A 16023-nucleotide genomic window follows, 5' to 3' on the forward strand; every position below is an offset into this window, starting at 1 on the left:
GGTTTCTTTTGAAAGGGCTACATATAAAAAAATGATACATGCCATTCACAGTATGAATGGCATGTATCATCTATTGTTTCCAACAATCATCATCATCATCATCATCGTTTAACGTCCGCTTTCCATGCTAGCATGGGTTGGGCGATTTGACTGAGGACTGGTGAACCAGATGGCTACACCAGGCTCCAATCTGATTTGACAGAGTTTCTACAGCTGGATGCCCTTCCTAACGCCAACCACTCAGAGTGTAGTGGGTGCTTTTACGTGTCACCGGCACGAAGGCCAGTCCGGTGGTACTGGCAACGGCCACGCTCAAAATGATGTATTTTATGTGCTACTTCCATTTATCAAGTGATATCTCTCAGCTGCATCTCCTTGGGTCAGGAGAAAGGTAATGCCAGTACATCTATGAGAATCAATCAAATGTAAGTATTACCAAGAAAGCTACACTCAAAAACTTTAATGGTAGCCACCCACCCCTAACTATTCCTAGGTCTGGTGGATGATTGAGTTTACCCACTCTTGTAGACAGGTATTTTTCTTTTCGTCCTGCTAGTATGTCCATCCAGCTTCCAGTCAAGACCCAAGAGCAGCGTTTATTGTAGTTGCCAAGCACACCACGATGAAACAAGTAGTACTGGCTTACATGATTACAATTAGTAGCTATTGTCTTTCTATCTGACCTGACACCATTCGTTACTATATAACTGTGAAAAATGGAATGAAAAGGTATGAGCTAAGTATAGTTCATTGAATCAGCAAAGCTAATTTATAACAGTGGTTGAACACAAGTGAATTTAAAGAGCAAATGGACATTAAAGATATTCACACATGTATGCAGGTTGTGCTGTTCTTGATGTTGGTTGTGAAAATGTAAATGCACTGGTGTAAGACCTGGAGAAAGTTCTTAAAATAGATTCACTTATTTTGGACATAGAAGCAAGATGTGCATATAATTGTATTGATTTATAAACCATCCTGTTCATGTCAGCATGAAAAACAGGATGTTAAAATAATATTCTAATAGAGGCACAAGTTTTGACATTTTGGAGAGGGTAATGGAGTATTTTGTTAAAAGAATGACAAAAGCAATAATAAAATTTAAGGATTTGTGTCTCATCAGCTCAGTCATTGATGATATTAAGCAAACTTTGGTTCTTTGGATTTATTTGATATTTAGATGTATGAGGGGATATTTTTAATAAAATAAAACTTTTTGTATGACTCAGTTGGAGGAAGAAGGGCAGCTCTCATGATACTTTGCTAGGCCTCAGATTCTGGCGGCAGTAAGTTATCCTCAGTCTGGAGCGTTTGACTAAAATTCTTTTAACAGACTGTATTTTGCTAATGGCACCAGGGGGTCAAATTGTGAAAGTCAAACCTGCCTTTAGTAAACCATTAGTGGGTCAGAAAAATAAACGTTTGTTGATAGTATTAAAACTTCCTCAGGCAGTCAGTTTTCACAAGATTACAGTTCTTTGATTTTCTATTGTGTCAAATTTCTCAATACCTGATTCTGAGACAAAATCCTCATAATCATTTAGTGTCCATGTTCCCTACTGGTATAGGTTGGAAAGTTTTACAAGATCTGATGAATCCAAGGATTGCATTGGCAATGTTTCTACAGCTGGATGCCCTTCCTCCAACCACTGTACAGTATGTACTGGGTGCTTTTTTTTTTTTTTTTTCATGCACTAACACTAATGAGGTTGCTATGCAGTTCGCAAGAGTACGAACCCCAAGGGAGGTGGAGAGGGGGGTCAACCTTATGCTGGGTGTTGAGGAGATACAGTGTGAGAGAGAGGTTTATGTAGAGCTGCATGGTTACTCACATTTAGTAAGAGAGGGAAAGAATGGTCAGTAGGAGCTGTGAAGAGATAGATATTAGAGATGGAGTGTCTAGGTGGCCCCTCAAGGTAGAAGTAGATGGGTTGCATTTGGTGCTATATTGTATAGAGAGCAAGAGATAAAGGAATGGGGGTGGGGGCAGCTTACAACTGTAAAAAGATTGGGTAATGTTTTATTATTCAGAAAAGATCAGAATAATACTAAAACATATCCAGAGTTATTCTCCATGGTTGGAAGTGAAAGGAAAGATATTGGAAATAAGAAGATAAGATGTTAGTATGTTGTGAAATTAAATGGAGAGGGAATAACTCCTAGATGAGTGAGGTGGTTATTTAACCCCAGGCAAGCACTGTATGAACATATCCTATGATCATAGACACTCCAGCAATGGCCAGTCTGTCTTTATTTTAAGCAATACGATATTGTCATTTTTTTTCTTTTTTAAGATATAATATGATTTGAGGGGAATCTGATTGCTACTTCTTGCAGTTTAAGTAACCCCAGCTGTGACTTTGTCTCCCTACTACCATATTATCCAGTATTATCCTTCTTTTTTAAAACAGTACTGTTTGATTTGACTGTATTTACAGATATTTGGCTGCTGTTTCTAACATGTTAAAGTTTTTTTTATTTTTTAGAGCGATTCAGCTGTTATTTATAGTGTATGATTTGAGGAATATTTGCCCCTCCTCAACTTTCTCAGTTACCTTTACTCTCCCCTCCCTCTACTCTGCCTCCGCCACTGACCTCCTTCCTGCACCTTCTCTCCCCACTCTGTGTTACTCTCTGTCATCAATTCCTAACTTACATACCTACTACAGCGCCCTCACATACCTACTACAATCCCTGTCCCCCCCCCCCTCGAGCCTTTCCTATATTTCTCTCCATCATTTGCTACAGTCACCTCATCCTGTCCACTCACCCAGCCTAAGCCCCTATATCACCTCACCTATTCTCACCACTCCCAATATTCCTTGAGGGCATGCCCTGACACATCCCTGCCATCATCTCTCTCACTATCATTCCCTTTATCTTACTCGCTTAACTCACTCTCCTTTGTTTTCCAACTGCACAGAGCCACACTCTTTCAATACTGCTCACCTCCCACATCCCAGTTGAAGGGTTCTTGCAAGATAGTTGGTGATCCTGTCAGTGCTGGTGTCACTTAAAAAGCACTGGTGCTGGTGCCACATAAAAAGTATCATTTGAGTGTTGGGCTTCACAGGGGCAATGACAAATGACCAAGACCCTTAACAATTTGCCATGCTTGGGAAGATCCATCAAGCCAGGTGAAATTGTAGTCATGGCAGATACTGGTGTCACACAACTGGCACCCATGCTGGTGGCATGTAAAAGACACCAATGCTGGTGCCACATAAAAAGCACCATTAGGAAGGGCATCCAGCCATAGAAACCAAGCCAAAACAGGCTATGGAACCTGGTGCAGCTCCTAGCCTTGCCAGCTCCTATCAAAGTGTCCAACCCATGCCAGCATGGAAAATAGACATTAAATGATGGTGGTGATGATATTTGCATTGTGTGAACAACAGCATTGTTAGTAATTAAATTTTCAACAAGGGCAGGCATGGCTGTTGGAGTTGAGAAGTTTGCTTTCCAACCACATGGTTTCAGGTTCAGTTCTACTGCATTTCACCTTGAGCAAGCCTCTTGTACTATATCTCCAGGCCAACCAAATCTTTGTGAATGGATTTGGTAGATCAAAACTGAAAGAGGCCAATCATGTGTGTGTATATTTATGTGCATGTTTCTTTGTGTTTGTCCCCCATCACCACTTGCCAACCAAAGTGGGTGTGTTTACATTGCTGTAACTTAGCTGTTTAGCATAAGAAACTGATAGAATAAGTACCAGACTTTAAAAAGTAAGTACTAGGGTCAATTTGTTCAACTAAACCTTTCAGTACAGTGCCGCAGCATGGCTGCATTTCCAGTGGTGAGAGAGACAAGGAAGTATCACTGTAACTTTGGCAGAATCAATTCTATGAGCTATTTTTGTTTGAAAAAACACCAGTTTATTGCTGTTCTCGCTGATATGTGTGTGTGCATATATCTTTCATCTGCTGTTTCTTGCAAGTCAAGTGACTGTACCACAGCTCTTTTGTGAAGCTATTGTATTTACTGGCACACAATGTAATGTAAACATGTAGGGTAAAAATGCAGACATCATCACTATCTTTCCAAATTCTGCTGCATTTTACATAAAATTCTTGATCTGAAAATGTCAACTTGTATGCCAGAAAACTTGGCGTGTTGATGATAAGAGGTTAAACCAGTGGTTCACAACTGGGGTCCATATAAGATTTTGTTGTTAAAATTTATTTGCAATAAATTGGTTAAACTTCTACAATGCACAAAATATTTTAATTTTGTTTATACAGTTTCTAATAATATTTAATTATAAAAATATATAGTATGATTTTTTTAAAGCATCAAATAGGTCCATCTGAGTAAAATAGGAATTAAAACAGTCCATTAGTAAAAATGGTTGAGAAACATGATTAAATAGATTAGTTGGAAATGAAATCTTCATTATTGTTTTAATGCTTACTTTCAATGCTTGCATGGATTAGATGAAATTTATTGGAAAAGATGCTCTTCCTGTCAACAACCTTTGTTTCCTTCAAACAGTGAACAACAGTTCAGTTTATCAGCCTCTTCTGCTGAAATGCTACATTATAGGGACAAAATCAAACCAACACTGGTTGTCAAGCAGTGTGTATGTAGCAGGATACAAGCACAAAGACACACACAGCCAGTGGCACATAAAAAACACCATTCGAGCTTTGGGCCTTACAGAGTCAATGACAAACGACCAAGACCCTTGATGATTTGCTGTGCTTAAGAAGACCCATTAAGCCAAATGAAATTGTAGTCATGGCAGATACTGGTGTCATGCAACTGGCACCCATGCTGGTGACATGTAAAAGCACCCATTTCACACTCGGAGTGGTTAGTGTTAGGAAGGGCATCCAGTTGTAGAAACCTTGCCAAATTAAACTGGAAGCTGGTGCAGCCCTGGTCAAACCATCCAGCCCATACCAGCATGGACAACAGACGTTAAATGATGATGAGGATGATGAACAGGCACTCCATCATTTATAACAACAAGGGTTCCAGTTGATCCAGTCAACAGAACAGCCTGCTCATGAGATTAACGTGCAAATGGCTGAACATTCCAGACTCACATATCCTTAACATAGTTCTCAGTGGGATTCAGCATGACACATGTGACATGCCTGGCCCTTTGAATTACACATACACCTTACTTTTGCCACACGCACACACAGTTTCTACCTCCCAAATTCACTCACTAGGGGCACTTACAAAGTGAGCTTCTTAGTCACACAATCTTGTTTAAATTAGCATGCAATGTCAAGACAAGGAGACACGAACACTTTCATGTGCATATACACACACACATATACTCATTGTGATTCTTTTAGGTTCCATCTACAAAATCCACCTGCAAGGTTTTGGTCAGCCTGGAGCTGTAATAGAGGACTTTTGCCCAAGGTGCTGTGCAAGGGGACTGAATCCAAACTGTGGTTGTTTATCCTCAGGTAATGCTTGATAGAGCAGGCAGATCAGTGATAAAATGTGTTTCCCATTTTATTTTGTTGATTGAGAACTAAGTTTATACATATTCTGAGATATGGAAGATTTGGTTGCTTTTTCTTGTAGGACTTTATATGTTTTTTAATCAGTATGAAGGGTGTTCTGGCCCTTTGTAGGTTCTCCAAGACTGGTTGGGACGAAGGAAGGTATTCACAAACTGAAGGCCTGAACTGAATGATTGCAACAGTGTGATTCATTCAAGAGCCAGGTGATAGTGTTGAACCAAGCAACCGATTAACTCTACCATGTAGAAGTTCCCTTGTTTGTGCTGTGTTTTGGTTAATATATCTTTGCCATTCTGCTGTGTAGATTTGTTTTTTTAATGTATTCTAGAATGTTTATTTGTGTGTAGCAAATCAACCCAGTTGTGGAAGTAATTGTCTAATAAGAATCATACTTGAGTTTGGCTGTGTGGTAAGAAGCTTACTTTCCAACCACATGGTTCCAGGTTCAGTCCCACTGCATATCACCTTGGGCAAGTGTCTTCTATAGCCTCCATACTGGCCAGGGGTAGTAGTATTTGTCAAGGACTACTGTTGTGGTTCAAATAACAGAAGATAGTCACACACAGGAATGAGAAGAAGGATGGTCCCCATTGCATACTTCACAATGGCCTACAATCCCTCTGCTTAAGATTTGAATAGGGCCTGTGCCTCTAGAGTAAGTTTGTGAGAGCAGGTGACTAGTAGAGTAAACTGTGACTAAGCCAGCCAGCTGAAGGCAATGAGAAATCACTCCAGTATTTCCTACAAGAAAAATAATAAATCTTCACTTAGGATCGGAGGTCCATGATTGGCATGGCACATGAAGAGTGATTGGAGTGAATCTGATCTTTGGCAGTACAGTGACAATCCTGGAGTCTCCATTTCATCTCGCAACACATCAGTGAGAGAGCCTATTTCACCTTGTAGATATAGTAGTCAAATATCCCTCGAGTCACACTCAACTGTTTTGTAAAAGGATGATGTAGTTTTAGATATGTATGTAAAAAAAAACAGGATGGCCACAGCTTGTTGAACACCTTTCGTCATAGATTTATGAGATCATGGCAGAGCAAGGGTGAAGGGGCTAAACAACAATACCATATGCCATCAAGAAAACCTTTATACATTTGCTAGAAATAACACCCAAATCACACTCTACTACAATGCTTCTCAGATGCTAAGCTGCAGATTTTTAAAGCTATAATTTAAGGCCTTTCAAAATTCATTTTAATGGTTGAGTCTCTTGAAAAAACAATCTTATTCATAATTTTTATTATACACAAATACGATTAATAAAATAAGGGAAAGAATAGTATGTATGTACATGTGTGTATGTATATTTATGTATATCTTTTTTTCCAAATTTTTAACTGTTAAGCATAGTGAGGGAGGGTTTGGGAGTACTCTAGTAGTTATTTACATGATATGCTGTGAAAATAAAAAAAACAAAAAAAATGAGAATGTTTGCTTTACTGTCTTAATGTGGTCCTAGATGCACCGTATCTGGAGGTGAGGGAAAGGATACCTGTGACTTGAATAATGCCTTTCATTAAGGTATGCTTGATCAGGGCCAACCAGAGTCTGAAAAACAGCACTTTTGTATCTTCAGTCATTGGACTGCAGCCATGCTGAGGCACCACTTTGAAGGGGTTTAGTCAAACAAATTTACCCCAGTACTTTATTTTGTTTTTTAAAGTCTGGTACTTATTTTATTCTTTTCTTTTGCTGAACCACTTGAGTTACGGGGATGTAAACAAACCAACACAAGCCGTGTCGAGCAGTGGCGAGGGACAGGCACAAAGGCATCCATGTATGCACATACACATGTACATATATATATGCCACCATCTCCATTCTGCGGTCTCCCACTCTCTCTCCTTCTCCTGCACTTCCCTCAGGTTGGGCAACCATGTATTTTCTTTGTGGTAGCACACCTGTTTCTTTCTTCATTCCTGATCTTTCTCTCTCCAGCCAAGTAACCTTGTACTTTCTTTTCAGCAAGACACCTATATCTGTCTCACTTTTCACCATCACCTCCTCCAATGCCTCCTCCCCTCTTAAAAGTTTTTGTCTTCCAAGTACTTGGTGACCCTGTCAGTGCAGGTGCCACTTAAAAGCACTTTGCCTGTGCTTGTGCCATGTAAAAAGCACTACTCACCTTGCCTGTTCTTCTGCCTCATAAAAAGTACTAAGTCCACTCTGCTGAGTGGTTGGTGTTAGGAAAGGCATCCAGCTATAAAAACCCTGCCAAAATAGTCACAAATGTCTGGTCGGCTCTTGTGGTACTGTCCCACCCATGCTAGCATGAAACACAGATGTTAAATGATGATGACGATATATATACAAAGTTTTAAATTTAAAAGAGTTTTGATGCTAATATTCATTATTATTGAAATATTATTTCAATAATAATGGATATTAGCGTCAAAACTCTCTTTTAAATTTAAAACTTTGGATATATAACCAAGGAGAACGATCCTTAAGGAGTCTACTTTAGACTTTTTTGTGGTGAAATCTCTTGCTATATTGGTAACGATTACATGTTTTCCTATGAACAAATATATATATATATATATATATATATATATACACACACACACACACACACACACACACACACTCACTGAGCTTCCACACATTTTCCATCTAACAAATTAAACTATTGTTCGACTCAGGAGTAGTAGAAAAAGCACTTGCCCAAAGTGCTGCACAGTGGAAGTGAACTCAAAACCATGTAGTTGCAAAACCACACACCCATGACTAAGATTTTATTTCCACTCCAATCCCATGCCATTGAGGGCCATCACAAGCTAATCATCATTTCTAATATTGTTCATCCTGAGAAAAAGTTCATTTATTGGAATCATTTCTCTTTTTGTCTTTCTAGAACGAGCTAACCGGAAACAGCTATTAGAGCAATTAGAAGAGAAAAAGAAACTACTTCGTATGCAGGCTCAACATAACCAAGGCAGCAGCAGCAGTAGTAGTAGTAGTAGCAGCAGCAGCAGCAGCAAGTAAGTAATTACCATCTCATCACTTCTTATAAATCTATCAACTACTTAAGGATTATCTGGTATTTAAGTACATTTATATGCATTTTTGTAGTTAACAAGAAAAGGAAAAAAAGACAAAATTTGTTACTCAGTCAGACTAGTTACTGTTTAATGAAATTAAACCTAATCTCTTATATCTATACTTCATAGTTGTACTTGTTTCAAAAATGATTTGATCTGAGGTTGTACGTTAAAACTTAAACATATCTTATGCAAGAGTCATGAAAGTCATTTAAGTTTTGAATTGCTTCATCAGATTGATGAAGGCTAGCAGGCTGAACCTTCAATGTCATTGTCACACTCTTGTAAAAGTATTAAGGATATGTGCTCTACAAAAAGTATTCAGTAATTCTCAGTAATTCGTTAGTTTAAAGTAAAATTGATTTATTATTATAGGTCAACATGTAATTGACTATCCAACTACTCCAAAATTTCAGGCCTTGTGCCTTTAGTAGAAAATATTTTGTTAGTTTGCTTGCTATTTATTTCCCGGTAGCGCCTCATAGCAGATGCCACCAAAGAGGATCAATATTATTGTTAAAGGCATCAAGTTGCTGTGATCTGTGTTTGTGTTGTCCGTTTGTTTGTGCTTATATATATATATTATGTGTGCATATATTTCTCTGTGTGTGTATGTGTGTATACATATATATATATATATATATATATACACATATGCACACACATATGTATATATGTATATAACATGTTTATAAAGGGTGGGAATAATTTCCTGGGTGAAAACTGCAGTAGTTTGTCTTTCAGTAGTCAACATACATTAAGTATATCATATAAAGATTTTAATCTAGAGCTGCTTTTATTACATAATTTGAATGTGTGTGTGTGTATTTATCCTATAAAGTAACAACAGAATTGGGTTTTTAGTTTCACTTTGTAAGCAATAATTTCGAGAGCTAAAACAGAAATGGATCATGCAGAATATGTGCTTGTATTTGTGGTTGCTATGACTGTTCCGTAATGTTGGAGTTTAGTTACTGCTTCATTTATTTTTCATATAACAAACTACATATTTAGAGAAATACAAATCTGTCAACTGCTACAGTGAGAGGCCTAAATTCCCACAATGATGGTTGTGGCATGACGCATTTACAAACATTGGTCCAGGAATACAAGTAACTCATACATTATGGAACATTCACACACAAAAAGAATATAGCTATCAAAAAGTTAATGAAACTTAAGATTTCTTTTATTTTGGCAGAGAAAAAAATGTTAATTGAATGTGTGTATGTATGTGTTTTTATATATATAAACTTCCTTACCAACACCAATCCACACCCCAATACTCCACCCAGTACCCTTAACCAACCTAGCAATCCAGCTATATCCACCACTGAAATAGGCAATGATAGAAATAATATCATTAGACACAAGAACTTTTATAAGCTACATCCTCCAAATGACTCACTCACCACAATATAAAGTACCAATCCTTACGCCACAGCAGATAATGCATATAACACCAGGTTAACCCCAGATAATCATATCCCTGCAAACTCCACTTTAGCTCCTTCTAGAATCCTACGGAGCTGTAGACACCCCACCTCATGTCCCTTAGATAATAGATGTCTCAAACAAAATATTGTATATAAATGTATAGTATCAACAGATTCCAATTATGAATGTATCAGCTCGTGAAGCACCACATTCAAGGTCAGAGTTGGTAACCACTATTCTAGCTTTAAATCCCAGGTAAGAATGAACAGCACTTCTTTATTGTAGCTCATTCATAACCTAAAACATAACTCAGTTCCATCTTAATAATACTAAAACTCAGAGATGTTTATCTTAATTTGTTTTGCATATTTATTTTCATACTTACCTTCAGCAGTGAAGTACAAATTTTTGTGATATTTGCACCTCTGTTTATTAATGAAAACGATTAAACACAACTTTTGTTTGTTATTTCTTGAAATAAAAACATGGTTTCCATGACATCAACATACATACAGAATACACACACATCTAATAAGTGTCATGGCATGTCAGTCAACACAAACACACATCAACTATCTGTGACATATACCCACACATAGTCTTTGCATTTGCTAAGAAAAAAAAACTTCAACTTTTTGACGTACACAGTATTTTAATCATTTAGAAATATTTTTAACTGAATGATTTCAAAAATCTAAGTTGTTTGGGCAGTAAGTATTTATATTTTAGCTTTCTTTAAACAGACAATATTTTAATGTTTTTTTTTTAATTTACTTTTGTTTTAAAGTGAAAGAGAGGTGAAAGATGTATGTACGTGTATATGAAATGGATGCGTGTGTGTGTGAAAGAGAGAGAAAAAGAGTGAAGGGGTGTTATGTATACGTACATACATCAATACATATGCGTATATCTTTTTTGTATGTATGTTTGTGTGAGAGAGAGAGAGTGAGTGAATGTGTGTTCTCATGTATATGTAAGTAGCACTCTCTCCCATGTCCATTTCATATACATGTTCATACATCTTCCACGTTCTCCTCTCTTTCATTTTAAAACAAAAGTAAATAAATAAAAAAAAATTTACGGAAGTTAACAAATAAAACCAGCTGATCCGAATGAGTTCTGAGAGTCAATGTGAAAGATCACCCCCAAGGGAATACCATTAAAAAATTTTTTGAGTGCATTCAACATATCTCAGCTCTAAAGATTTGGCTGCTATTTCTAGCACGCCCTGCTACCGCATAACAGCTATTTGCAATAAAGGACCTGAAATACCTGTTATGTGGTAGAGTGTGCAAGAAATAGCAGCCAAATTTTTCCTTTTCTGGGGAAAGGAGCTGTTTTTGTGTGATTTCAATGTCACATTTGTTGAAAGCATATGAAATAACCTGGGTAAAAAAATAACCCATGAAACAAAACTTTGTTGCTGGGTAACTCAGACGTTCCAGATGACCCAACTGGTCACGGGTAGTCTGGTACTATTTAAAATGGTCCATCGTTATCCATACCAAACTGTATAATAGTTATAAAAACAAATGTGATCTCTGCATCACAGAAGTCTTATCTCTTATGTAATGCAATGATTGTAGGAATGAATGGAGCCACCTAATTCTTAATTGTAAACACAAGTCATGTAACACATATATTTTGTAGATGAGATTGTTGCCAGTGCCCCTGGACTGGCTCTTGTGCGGGTGGCACATAAAATACACCATTTTGAGCGTGGCCGTTGCCAGTACCGCCTGACTGGCCTTCGTGCGGGTGACACGTAAAAGCACCCACTACACTCTCTGAGTGGTTGGCGTTAGGAAGGGCATGCAACTGTAGAAACTCTGCCAATTCAGATTGGAGCCTGGTGTTGCCATCCGGTTTCACCAGTCCTCAGTCAAATCGTCGAACCCATGCTAGCATGGAAAGCGGACGTTAAACGATGATGATGATGATGATGATTCTCAAGGTACAAAGAATAACGCCCTCCCCAATTATTTCTTAGCTGTTCCTCCACCCCCACTAGAAGCTCTTATTTATAGCATACAACTTTTTTAGCTACCTTTTTTATTTTCCTAACCTCATGATCTCCCTGTCTTCTGCACATAATATGCAGGTGCATATGCACACCTATAAGATGCTACAGGTGCACAGAGAAAATATGCACATGCACGGGAATATGTAAATATATAGTTTTACTGTTAAGTGGTAAACCACTAATTTACCTCCAACTACTATGTTCCCCTAATGACTAGTAAGTTTATCTTCCTCTCTTCTAGCAAATTCACCTTTCTCCCACTCCTAAATATTCTCTTCCTTTTCTTTTCTTTGATTCTGTTTAAATGTATATACGTGGGTGCGACAATATATTTATCATTGACATAATCAACCAGCTTAATATTCATGATGCTACCACTAGTCAGCTTCAATCTAACCAAAATTCCCCCTCTCTTTTTCTTTATTCTTAACAACTTTAGACGATTGTCTACTCCCGTATTTTATTCCTTCATAGATATGTTTTTCTATTTTGTTTTTTCATTCCATTCTTCTGGCTTTACAATTCATTTTAAATCGCATCTTCTACAAGTTAACTAGGGATCCCTTCATGACAATGTCACCTTCATTTAACTAAGGTATCTTCAACCTGATGAGTAGCTAGTGGAGTACCCCTTGTTGACTGCTAGCTAGGAAACGTGTAGCCTGGATTTCACCTGTGCTATTCTCTCAATTTGGATATAGGTGTGACTGTATGGTAAGAACCTTGCTTCCCAGCCACATGGTTCCAGGTTCAGTCTCACTGCATGGCACCTTGGGCAAGTGTCAGCTACTATAGCCTCAGGTCGATCAAAGCCTTGTGAGTGGATATGGTAGACAGAAACTGTATGTATATATTTATGTGTGTCTGTGTTTGTCTTCCACCATCACTTGACAACCAGTGTCAGTGTGCATATGTCCCTGTGACTTAGTGATTTGTCACTAGGCTGGTGTTGATTTCTTGGACTAAATAAAACATCTTTAAGGCGGTGCTCCAGGATGGCCACAGTCAAATGACTGAAAGAAATAAAAGATCAAGGGACCCCATATAATATCAAGTGGAAGATCTTAGAATGGTCAGGCCCCTACATCAACAGGAGCAGACACAGCAAGCTGAACGAGCTAGGATACTTAAAGAATCCCTTAGACCTGCATTGCTGAATATTGCCAAGAAATCTTCACCCCATGCATCCATTTCAAGTGCTATTTGCTGCAAACATGGTGTTCCCTGTTTTCTGACTAAGCCCGGAAGAGTCCTTATGATCTATTAGCATGCCAAGAGAACAGATTCCTTATTCTCCTCTCCAAGTAATTGGTCTGGGGAGATAACCTGTCCGCATTATCGTTGGACTTGTTATTCTCTGATGCCCATTTGACCATTGACCATAACTTTCTACCTCTAAGAGGTAAAGAGATGAATTTATCTTTTGACTAGAGTCTGGTAAGTCATTCACGAAGCTGTCTTTCATGGATGCAAAACCATTGGTCACTCTGTGACCAGACATTAACTTTATTACTTTAATATATATGTGTGTGTGTGTATGTGATGACGGATTAACCACGTGCCGTCAGTACAGCCTCAGAATACTTTGAATATCATGCCATAAAGGCAAAATGATTTCTGTCTTTTGTAGTTTATCGCTTGTGATTGGGCTAAATGTTTTAGAGATATATTTTGCATAAATGTTTAAAATACTATTCCTGAAGATATAGATATATTTAACATAACTGTCATGGGTTGGATAGAATTTGTTGAGGTGGATTTCTGCTGCCTGATACTCTTCCTGTTGCCCACCCTCATCTATTTCCCCATGACCAGACACATAATGGATGATTGGACAATGGTGATAATCACTTACAGCTATCATGCAATGTCAAGGCAAGGAGACAGTAACATGCACACACATACGTAGAGATGGATTCGAAAACTGAGTTGCCGATTTTGACATGAGGTATCAAAAGATTCAGTAATCTTTCAGCTATCAATTAAAGTATGTTTTTTGCACAACTCTTTTTACTACAAAAATAACTTTGTAAATGAGGTTGGGTTGCACAATTTTGAGGTCTTTAGCTAAGGGAGGCAAATCTTCCAGACACAATACTCAATAACAGCAAATGTAAACACACACACAGACACGTTAGGTGCAAGAATGGTTGTGTAGTTGAGAAGTTTGCTTCCCAACTACATGGTTCCATGTGCAGTCCCTTTGCATGGTACTTTGGGCAAGTGTTTTCTATTATAGCCTTTTGCCAATCACAGACTTGTGGCTGAATTTGGTTGACGGAAACTGCTGCGTTGTTCATCAGAAAATGACCGTAAATCATGTTTATAAAGAAGAGTTGTTTGTTTCATAATCCTTGTGTGCCGATTCTGCCTATAAGAAAGGAACAAATATTACAATGTGGCTGTAGGTCATAACACCCAGGAAATGCCAGGGTACATTGCTAGTTTTATATATATATATATAAATATATATATATATATATATATATATATATATATATATATATATACACATATATATATATATATATATATAAGTAAAACTAACAAATCATTACAACTGCTGCGGCAGAAAAAGATTAAAGAATTATTCCCAGCTGAATGGACAGCGTATCGTATCTACTTCTATGGTTGCTACTGTTATTATTTAGCTCTCGTCCAGTCACTGCAGTATCTAGTGTATGTCCTTCACTAGCAAGAGTGTAATTTGAAGTTTGGTTGTTATTTCTAACATACTACAACTAACGTAGATGCGCCTGTGTTCTAGCATTTAGTTATAAAAATAAGGTAAAAGTTTTTATTTTTTTCTTCCCTTTGAAATGTTTTAACTTTGTGGTTTTCGGTCGTTTATGACTGCCTTCTAGCATGTAGAAGTTACCCGTTATAGGTAATTTCTCTTATATTTTATATTGAATATGTTGTCTATTGACTTTTTTACATGCTAGGCCACTGGTAGTATAACCCTGTATAGTTTTTGCTACCCTTTTATATATATATACTCAAGTATTTAATATTAGAATTTCAAAGTTCGTTTCAGCATTTTTTCATTTTCTGCCGACTGAAACAGTGCGTCTGCGCAGTGGATTTTGAAAAAATTAAAATGTATATTTTAGAAGACATGTGCTTTCTGCCTCCTGTCTTGTGGATATACGTTAATTACTTGACGGTTGGTTACTGAAGAGAATTTGCCTAGTAAATTACTTTATTTACTAAAAAATCCGAAACCTATAGGTCTAACCGTTAAAAATAAGGTAAAAGTTTTTATTTTTTCTTCCCTTTAAAATGTTTTACTTTGTGGTTTTCCGTCATTTTTAACTGTCTTCTAGCATGTAGAAGTTACCTGTTATGGGTAATTTCTCTTATATTTTATATTGTATATATATATATATATATACACACACACCACACACACACACACACACACACACACACACGCGCGCGCGTGTGTATTTATGTATAAATGGGTGTGTGGTTGTTGTTTAGCCGCAAATCAGACTTGGCCAGACAGACGTATGTTCAAAGGTATTGAAACTGTGGCTATCCCATCTTATATCATGGAGGACTACTTCATCCAATTTTAAGATGATCAACATAAAGAAAAGGTGAAAATATCAATGTAAAACTAACAAATCATTACCGTTGCTACGGCAGAAAAAGATTAAAGAATTATTCCCAGCTGAATGGACAGCGTGTCGCATCTACTTTTATGGTTGTTACTGTTACTATTTAGCTCTCGTCCAGTCACTGCAGTATCTAGTGTATATCTTTCACTAGCAAGAGTGTAATTTGAAATTTGGTTGTTATTTCTAACATACTACGACTAACGTAGATGCGCCTGTGTTCTAATGGTTAGTGAATTATAACAATGGGCATAATTCTTGCACGTTACTTCGTGTATTAAATTTTCGTTTATGTAAGTTAGTGTAATGTATCATTCTTTTGTGTGATACAATTTGTTAAATGGCTACTAGGGCGATAGGGTAGAAGTAGTTCTGACTAATGTAAACTGTAATGAGGGGAAGTA

General features: G+C 37.4%; 1 protein-coding gene across 2 annotated transcripts in view; it reads left to right on the forward strand.

The window, feature by feature from the left end:
• The window catches only part of LOC106867803 (uncharacterized), a 51875-nt gene that overhangs the window by 7563 nt on the left and 28289 nt on the right, over window positions 1–16023 (forward strand). For both annotated transcript variants that reach the window (XR_016243403.1, XM_089358567.1), the window contains exon 2: window positions 8353–8479. Coding sequence is in view for 1 of the 2 variants with exons in the window: in XM_089358567.1 (XP_089214693.1) it covers window positions 8353–8479 (127 nt within the window). In the remaining variant the exon portion in view is untranslated. The remainder of the gene's footprint in view (window positions 1–8352; window positions 8480–16023) is intronic.

Source organism: Octopus bimaculoides, chromosome 10 (assembly GCF_046866305.1).
Source record: "Octopus bimaculoides isolate indiv1 chromosome 10, ASM4686630v1, whole genome shotgun sequence".
Taxonomy (NCBI): domain Eukaryota; kingdom Metazoa; phylum Mollusca; class Cephalopoda; order Octopoda; family Octopodidae; genus Octopus; species Octopus bimaculoides.